This window comes from Macrobrachium nipponense, chromosome 1 (genome assembly GCF_015104395.2).
Source record: "Macrobrachium nipponense isolate FS-2020 chromosome 1, ASM1510439v2, whole genome shotgun sequence".
Taxonomy (NCBI): domain Eukaryota; kingdom Metazoa; phylum Arthropoda; class Malacostraca; order Decapoda; family Palaemonidae; genus Macrobrachium; species Macrobrachium nipponense.
In genome coordinates, this window is record NC_087200.1 from 196270886 (window position 1) to 196280885 (window position 10000).

At 36.2% G+C, this 10000-nt stretch overlaps 1 protein-coding gene across 7 annotated transcripts in view; it reads left to right on the forward strand.

Moving 5' to 3' along the window:
• The window catches only part of LOC135219989 (zinc finger protein 865-like), a 467680-nt gene that overhangs the window by 149094 nt on the left and 308586 nt on the right, over window positions 1–10000 (forward strand). Inside the window, exons 1-2 of one of the 7 annotated variants that reach the window (XM_064257264.1) lie at window positions 1–202; window positions 9313–9414. The exon at window positions 1–202 is cut by the window's left edge and continues 128 nt beyond it. The exons of 2 other annotated variants lie outside the window; for them this stretch is intronic. Coding sequence is in view for 2 of the 5 variants with exons in the window: in XM_064257257.1 (XP_064113327.1) it covers window positions 1490–1508; window positions 9313–9414 (121 nt within the window). In the remaining 3 variants the exon portion in view is untranslated. Of the gene's footprint in view, window positions 203–874; window positions 1025–1363; window positions 1509–9312; window positions 9415–10000 lie in introns of those variants that run through there. 4 more of the 7 variants (XM_064257261.1, XM_064257258.1, XM_064257257.1 and 1 more) reach the window with 4 other exon arrangements.

Sequence of the window (10000 nt, forward strand, 5' to 3'; positions counted from 1 at the left end):
TAACGGCGTTTCCGTTCTTGTGGTGTGAACCTGTGTGTGTCATTCCATCATAGATGTCACATCGAACTCATGACAAAGTTCTGTATGTGATTGATTGTCTAGACAAGTGTGGGTATGCTAGGCCCATGACGTCACTGGCCGACGTTCCACATTCTGCGTAGTATCGAAGCGATCCTTGTAGGGGGCGTTCACTCCGAGAAAAGTAAGTGTATTTTTGTTTTGGTTTGTTTTGCATATCATTATTATGTTGCAGGTATTCGTACAATTTCATTAACAGGGCTTAGACGTGGGCAAAAACTCTGTCGTTGGTATGGTATCGGAAATAGTTATGGTTAATGTAATGGTATTAGAAATAAGGAGTGAATAGTAAATTGTAACACGTCTAGTTTTCATACTTAGCCTACGAGGATTAGATTTATATCATGTTATCTTTGAAATAGGACTTGCTTAGCAGGATGGCGATTAAGAACCTTAGAGCACAATATCTGTCGTTTGTCACATGACTCCAACTGCATATCATTAAAGTAATATATTAATCATAGAAAATTCATATCCTTTTAGAGATTAAATGGTATATTGCAGGTTGGTTTGATAAATGGTGTTTATGACACTTGGCAGCACCACCCAAGTCCTTGCCGGGTAGGCTGCCTTTTCTATCTGCATACCTTAGTAACGTTTCATTTTCCTATGGTTTGTTGTAATTTATTAGGAACATTTGTATAAAGAGTCAAGGTACGTATAACAAAGAGATCAAATGAGGCACCTTCTGAAGAATGGCAGGAGAGCGAAGTGTTTGCGAAGAAGGCCGTAGAAAACGGTGCCACATGCGCTCACATGGGTGTGCGAGCGGTGTGTGTAGGTGTCTTTCAGGCCTCGTCTTTGTTAGTGTTGTGCTACGAGCGAGAGGGATCAGAGACCCCCAATGGCTTCCTCCCCCAGCCTCCTCCCACTCTCTTGAAGAACACCCCCAGTTAAGCACCAGCGCCCCCCAAAATAAGGGGAGTGGCCACCAAAAACTGTGTGGGTAAGTGTGGCCAAGTTATGTTGACCAGGAAAAACCCCTCCTCCCCCCCACACACACACCCGAAAAATAAAAAGGGGCGAAGGGACCAAAGGGTTGAACCTTTTGGACCCCGATAGTGCGAACCTCTCGTGATCGTAATTCAAAACGTTTACGTCATTTCAGTTTATTTCCGTGTCTGTCGCAAAGTCCTGCAAAAGCGTCGCAACGCCTAGGCGACGCCGTCGGGCCTCTGCCGAGAGACTCCCGAAGTGAGAAGTTAAGTTGTACGTTGTATCGGGGCCTGAAAAGAGGTGCGCCCAATGGGCCTAACAAAAAATATGAATAATGTTGAAAAGAAGAAGAAGAAGGGGGGTCAGGGGGGAGCGGGACCATTTGCAGGGAATTTGCAACGTTTAGCAAGGGAGGGAGAGGGGGAGTGTTTACACTATGTGTGTTTCTCAGGGTCAGTAACTGTTTAGAAGTGTGATGGATCACACACGGCAATGTGAGTCACACGTAGGCCTACTACTACTATTGCTGTGTAGTAATAATCTTATCTGTGATTTTTATACTATAGGCCTCGGTGCCATTTGTGATGATGATACTACTAATGTGTGGTCATGATCAACTCGCCATTCTAGTTTTATGGTCATGCGAGATCTTGTGATGGAGTTTTTGTTTTTTTTATATATGATAGACATTGGCTAATATATTAGTGATACCTTAGGTTAGGTTTGTCTGATGTTGCACAAGGTGTTTGAGCTGGCCAGCTTGTCATACGTTAATTTAATATATTTTGCCCAGGATTTGTGGATTTTCTCTACTTGCTTTTTTTTTTTTTTTGACACTTCTGTAAATAATGACAGTTTCGAAAGTTATGTAAATTATATATGAGAGTTTCGAAAATAAAAATATTTCAAACTGCCATTGACTTAAACAATTAATTACATCCCCAAATGTTTGATATTAATTAACCATTACCATAAATAACCCAATACTATACAGGTTAGGTTTATAGTCTATCCAAAGTTCCTGCTTTCATGGTGGAACATAGTCTGGATATCCTGTTATGTTGAAAACCCTGTGAACAACTCTTCCATGTTTTATAATCAAGAAGATACAGTGCACTGATGTGGCAGAAAAGTTATTTTGTGCCTGTAGAATGCTAAGCCTCTCATTGGATTTAATAAACGTCAGTCTTTGTAGGCTATGCTAGGTGGTACGAGATTGTTTTTTTATTTGCGAAGTTCAATACTAAATTTGATTTTGTTGTCAAAGATGCTACCCTACCAAAACTTTTCAATAAATCAGTTGCAAAAATTTCTGAGAATGTTCCAGTAACAGTATTGATAATAAGCCTTACTGTGCTTTCTCGTGAGGAATGTTTGGTGATGAGCAAGTAAATGCCAGAAAACTGTTCAGGATCCATTAAAAGTATGTATTCTTGAGAGCTGAGCCTGTGTTGGCATATTGTAAAACTATTAGGTTAACTTCAAGTGTATTTCCATGCTTATATGGTAGCCTCAGGTTGTGACACAAGTTTGTTGTTGTGGTTATGCTGCATATAGGTTCAGAGATATCGTAAACCTCTGGCAAGAATTAATCTCAGTAACCTAAATGAATAGCATTTCATATTTTTAGGTCCAGGTTTTGAATATGAAATAGAACATTTGCCAAATATTTTTTATGTTAACGATTAATAGATAGGTTTGTGTTAAACTACATGTAGGGTAAGATAGGCTAGGTATAGGGGTTTTGTGAATAACCCATGAATTTTTGTGTAGGCTTACTGCATCCCAATTGGCAAACCTTTCATTGTGTCATGCACATTATTTTATATAACAGATGTTAAATTAATAGTTTGAAGTTCATTTTGGAAATAAACTGGGTCATATTGAGTGTATGTGAGAAGGACACATCTTTGGATAGGCTGCTATATATTGCCTTTTTTTTTTCATCTGACTGTTTGCTAATTAATGAGTATAGGTTCAACTGCAGTGTCTTACAATAGTGAAACCATTTTATCTTTACCTTATAGGCCTAAAGATGTGGAAGCCAGTGTTTGGTTTGTTTATATGACAGGTATTGTGAATTACATAAAGTTATGTAAATCATCTAACTTTTTAACTTATTTTGATAATACCTCATCTGGTGCTATAAATAGTTATGTCTGCTTCTGTGTTTACTGATGAGAATTTTGAATATCATTGATATTATGAAAAAGAGAAGTAATTTGTGATTAAAGAGAATAGGTAATTTGCTTATGTTGTACAAAAATTTGTTTGTTTATTTTTTCCTTATTCTGTAGGTTTCTATTTCTTAGTAAACCAGTTATCATTAAGTTTTGGACTGTATGTATTATATGGGCAGATTCCAAGGCTACTTCCTTAGCAAAATTATTTTTGTTTTATTTTTATTTCTGGAGCAGTGAATATTTTTCATAGTAGTTATCATAAAACACTAGTACGTAGCCTACTATGGCAGAAATAGTTTTTTAAGCCTTGTTGTTTGCTTTTTTCAAAATTTTTGTGGATGCAAGTCTCGGTGACATTACAAATTTAGTAAATTACAATAGTGCTATGTTGTTGTACTTGATCTATAATTTTCTTTGCGTCACAAACTTCATTACTTCATGTGTTCATACAAAGCCCAATGAAATAGAAAAGACGCTTGTTAATTATTAGTGCATGAACTAATATATGTCATATGAATGTCAGCAAAGTGAATTTCCCTCAGTGAAGTCTTGGGATGGAAGTTTCCAAAATCCAGTTAAGCATTTTATTTCAGATTTGGAAATGTTGCCCTTAATTTTTTATATAATTTTGAAAGGGATATCAAGAAGGTTTGAAGCTTATAAGCTTAAGTTTTTGTAAAGGTATTGTACAATTGTGTACAATATCACATAGTGGCAGTTTTATTCATAGTCCTTGAATTATGAATGTCCAAAGTTCTCAGCCTTACTTAAGCAGGAGAACTGCACATATGTTATTGATAGTATATGCAAAATTTGGCAGTTTTTTTTTTTAGTATGCTTTATGCGCTGTACAGTATTTTGGTGTCAGTGTTTTTCACATTTTTTTTTGATTTGCAACATTAATTTTATTATATATTTTAGATTATTATTTTGGGGAATTTTGTGAGTGGGAAATACATCCAGATGAAATTACCATTAAGCTGCATCATAGGTTTAAGGCAGTTTGCAGTATGAAACAAGGGTTGATTAAAAAAAAGTGACACTTTAGTGCTAACAAAGTTCTTGCCAGCCAACAAAGCTAGAACATTCTGCACTTGCAAAGTTATAATTTCAATTGCAGTATGGTCCAATTCATAAATTCCATAATGTTTATCTCCTATCGATTGTTGAAATTCAGTACTGTACATGATTTTACATGGAAAATCAAGGCGTAACAGAAGATCGTTTTCATTGTAGCATGTGACAGCTGCAAATGATACTTAAGATAGAGACTTAATTTTCTTTTAACATTTACTCTTCAGGGGCATACAGGCAGTGCGGTTAATTCATGTTCACAACATAAATCTATACAAATGCACACAATGTTTATCAATACCAAGTGATAGATGGTTTTTTTTGCATGGCTGTCACAGGTTACACAAGATGTATAAAGTAAATTTTGTTATGAAAATTAATAGAAATATTCAGGTAACACATTGTTCTTGACACCAATGATAAGTAGACAGTATGTATATTTACTGGTCAAGAACACCATGGGAGATCAAACCAATCACAAAGATAAGGGGGTCAGTTTCAGTCTTTTTTTGCATAAACTTCATCTTTTATGCAGGACCAAGTAGATATGTCAGCCACTTATTGTGCCCTCATTGCTGAAGTGTGCCAACTATGTCCATCATCTGTAGGCTCATAGATATCTGAAATCTACTAGTGTGGGATCTCTAATGCAGTACTATTCCACTTTGGTACTGAGGAAGCAGAAAAGTTCAAGAAGAGGGGTTTTTAATCAGATTGAAATTATCTTTTTGATCAACATTTTTTTTATGAGTCAGCACGTGTAGTATCACCCTCAGCTTTTACACTGAATGACTCGTTTAGGTCCTCCCCAGCTTCACATCGTGTATGGGTCATGCTTTGATGATGGAAAGAAGTGCAATCTTTTAACCTGTGTAACTAGTAGTACTTTATTTCAAACTGCAAGTATCCTAGCTCCTTGATTTGCCCCCATACTTATTTCCAATAAATACTGTGTTGGAAATCCTATTTGTTTTGTTTGCCCTCTACTCAATCCAAAAGTATTTATCAAAGGTAAGACCACAAGGACCATATAGGTATAGTGTAATTTTGTAATTGTAGAGAATAGACAAATGTAAGGAAACATGTGATGTTTCTGATTTCTTGTTCCATCCATGTCTGAATGTTGCTCTAATGAAAACTCCCCCGAGACTTCTTAAAACATCCAAATATTGTTATATAAAATTGTCTTTTTTTTTTTTTTTTTTTTTTTTTTTTTTTTTTTTTTTGTTGTTCCAAGATGTGAAAGAAAATTATAGTTTGTTGATTCATGAAGTCAGGAATAGATGGAAACAAGAGTTCAAGCAGCTTGCCAGGTTGCCCGTACAAAAAAATGCAAGTACGCACATATATTATGTACATAGGTATTTTCAGAAGAAAAGGGCTCACTAAATGAGTTCCTAAGGCTCACTGGTTCGCTGCAGGTCTATTATGATTACACCAGCCGAAGGTTAATTAGATAACTTAGGACTAGTTCATGTAGACGGTACAGTATTCCGGTAAGTAAAGACAAATTATGATTCTTCATGCAGTATGGTAATGACCTCTATTGAAATCTGCAATCATACAAGGGCTAGGCTTTTTCATTGGTTCAAGAGGGATGAGTTTGTGGTAAGATTGTTTCTTAAGTTTTTACCGTTTTTGTAGTAGTTATTATTATTATATATATATATAGTATGTATAATGTACGTAGTTCATTATTAACATCTATGCTGCAGTAATTTATTTTGATGTAGGCTTAAAGGTCATGAGCATCCAGATCTAACTATTACAGAAAAGAACAAATAGCCAATGTAGGCATATATAGTTTGAAAGTGAAAATTGGTACATAGTATGTATATATGTATAGTACACAGTGATAGTAATTCATCTTATTATATAGAGTTCGTTTACAGAAGTCATGGCATAGTAAAAGGTATGTCTGAGTCTTAATTAAATTGTCATGTGATGAGAAAATTTTCCCTCATTTAGTATAAAAAATATATATATACCACAGCCCCTGGCAAATACTTAACATCTGCGTATATAGTACTTGAAACCCCTCTAAAATCAGGTAGAACTACCTATTTTGATAGTTCAAAAACAATAACACTCTAAAAGTGCTTACACATGAGTATATTAATAGTTTTTTCACAAAAAGTGCATTACTCATGATAATGATAAGAAAATATAGTAATTAGTGAATATTTCTCAGCAAAAAAATACTGCTATTAGGCACATTTTCCACAAATAATGTCTACATATGATCCATATAGAAATCCATGAATCTGCGAGTCCACGAATCCAGAACTGTGAAGAAGTGGGGTCAATTATGTGTGTGTGTATATATATATATATATATATATGTGTGTGTGTGTGTGTGTGTGAACCTTGGTTTTTGTACATAATCCACTCCGGAACCTCCAACGATATCTGAAACGTATGAAAACTGAAACAATAATTCCCTTAAGGAATAATGTAAATAGTATTTATGCATTCCAGATCACCAAAATTATTTTTTTAAATATATTTTATAGAGCATAAACACAGTTTTACATACAAAAAAAAATAAGAAATACCATATATGTAAATGAATACTGAAATGAATAATGAACGTTAACATCACTCTTACCTTTATGGAAGACTTGTTAACGTATGGAACACGGAGAGAAGGGAAGAAGAAGGAAGCGAGGTTACTGTTTGGAAGAGGAATTCCTCTCCAGAAGGACTTCAGGTATCAAAAACTTATCTGGGGTTACTTCTCTACAGTTTTTAGTGGCACTGTCTGGGATTACTTCCCCACTGTTCTTTATTGAGAGTCACTGGACCCATGTCGCACAACAAAACTATTCGAAGACATTTGTTTCTGACTTCTTTTCAGTTTCTGCCTAAAATGATATAGAAGTTTGTCATTAAACATGTTACAGACATGGATTGCAACGTCTTGGTATGTCTCAACAAAATTTTTGACATCACTTCACTTTGCAAACATTTCTTTAATCACTGATGTAGGCACAGTGTCCCCTCTCTCTTCCTCCTCCTTCTCCTCCTCAGATTCCTCATCTGCCCTCTGTTGCTGTTCTTGCTGAAGATCTTGCAGCTCCTCAGTAGTAGCTCTTCCCTGTAGGCATCTACTAACTCTTCCATATCCTCGCCACACACACCCAAGCCCATGGACTTCCCCAGAGACACAGTAGATTCCACAACAGGCATATGGTCGTCAGGGTCATCCTCAAACCCTTCGAAATCCTTCTTGAGGTAACATTCTGGCCACAATTTTCTCCAGGCAGAGTTCATTGTCCTGGAAGTCACTCCTTGCCAAGCGTTATTTATAAGACTTATGCAGTTGAAGATACTGAAATGATCCTTCGAGAACTCTCTTAGGGTCAATTCAGTGTCAAAGGTCACTTCAAAGCACCTTTGGAACAATGCCTTTGCATAAAGTTTCATGAAGTTCCAGATGATTTGTTGGTCCATGGGCTGGATGAGAGGAGTAGTATTAGAGGGCAAGAACATGACTGTGATGAATGTAAATTCATCCAGCAACTGGTCTTCCAAGCCAGGAGGATGTGCAGGAGTATTGTCCATTACCAGGAGGCACTTGAGGGGCAATTGATTTTTGTTGAGGTATTTTTTCACACTTGGGCCAAACACTTCATTGACCCACTCAACAAAAATTTGGCTTGTGGCCCATGCCTTTTTATTGGCCCTCCACATTACAGGCAATTTATTCTTGATCACATTGTTTTTCTTGAACACTCGGGGAGTTTCAGAGTGATACACAAGTAGGGACTTCACTTTGACATCCCCACTGGCATTCCCACAGACCAAGATTGTTAGCCTATCATTTTGTTGGCTTGTGCCCTGGCAATGAACTTTCCTCCTGTGTGATGTAGGTCTGCTTTGGCATTTTTTTTTTGTCCAAAACAGGCCTGTCTCATCACCAGTGAATGCCTGTTGAAGGAGGATTCTGTCAGCCTCAAGATACTCTTTGAATTCATCAACGAATTCTTCGGCAGCATGTTTATCGGAACTCACAACTTCCACATGCCGTACGACACTACTATGTATGCCAGTATGCTTTTAATATTTTTCAAACCAGGATATGCTGGCTTTGAAATCACTTAAGAACAGCCCTTGTTGGCATTTTCTTACTTAAATCAGCATGCAGCATCCTAACTTTCTCACAATTTATTGCTTCAGCCACACTATCCACTAAAAGAAGCTTTCAACATCTTCCACTAATTGCGTTCCCTGTTTTGATAATGAAGTGACCCCTTTCACATCAGCTACCTTGATTTCATGTTTCTTTGCTAGGATAGAGCTGATTGTCAACACTGACTTGCTGTACATCCTAGTGAGATCAGCTACATGTGCACCACTTTCGTACTCGCTACAAGTTCTGTCTTAAATTCTATCGTATTTCTTGCCTTTTTTACCGAAGGGCTGGCACTTGCAACTTTCTTTGCCCCTGTGATGGCTTCTTTACAATGAGTTTTAACGGCAAAATAACACAAAACACTACAAACGTGTTGTGATGCGGACTTCGAGCACTGTGATGCTTGTTCAATGAGGAACAAAGCCAGAATGGGTCTGAGTGTACGAAAACCGAGGAAATGTATGATAACTGAGAAAATTTTGTAGAAGAAAGTCTACGAAAACCAAAATGTACAAAAAGAGAGGCATATGAAAACAGTGTCCAGCCTATTTGAGATTCAAGATTCACAGATTTTTCTGTGGAACAAATATCCACAGATTTTGCAGGAAATTTGCCAATTCACTGTATATTTTTCACAGATAAATATTCACTAATTATATTTTCATGTAGTTTTTGTGACTAAATGCAGTTTTTTTTATATAAAACTATTAAGTGTTTTTAGAAAGGTTTTTGGTGTTTGAACTATCAAAATATGCAGTTATTATAAGCAGTTTTAGAGGGGGTGTCAAGTATGCACAGATGTTAGATGTATACGTATATGTAATTTTATGGGATTATTTTTTCTTAGACTGGCATTTGTTTGCTTTTGATATTAATGGACTAAATGTATAAAATTTTTCTTTTCAGGTGAGTGCACATCAGTCACAGAGGTGACTAATCAAATAAATAACAATGTGAAAAGTAAAACTCATTTTCATCAAATTCCACACCCAGAAGAACACCCTGCTGGTAAGTGTTAAAATGCCTTTATTGAAGATGTTTAACCGAAGGGTTATGCTGTAGTTTACTTTGTGGAATTTTAAAGAGTTCACTTTGTGCATGATTAATAAGATTTCTGCTTCTTGTAAGATTGTGAATGTATAGAATCTTGTTCAGTCATGAGTTGATGTTGTACCGTACACTAAACCAGGAATTCAAAAGGGGAGCGTGTATATGTGTGTGTATGGTATGAGTAATTCATAACAGTGTCTTTAAAGACTGCAGTTCATCTTTTAATTCACTAGATATGGAAATTCATTTTTTAGCTTTTAGATGTGGAAGTTCAGTGTTGTATTTTGCTTGAACTTGTTTTTATTGGTATTGTTGTGGTAAGTGTATCAACATTGCAGTGCAGTATGAGGTTGGCCTGGAATATTTTTGGTGTTTATAGTTGTAAGTCATTGTGCATAGAGTAGTATTTGTATAATTTTGTGTTAAAACCTTTTGAATTGCCAAAAGTAAAAGTTAATACAGGGAGGATCGAACCTCAACCCATTTTGATTATGTTTGATTCTTTAGAAGCAAGGATTAGTTAGGTTTTCAATACCAGAATTTG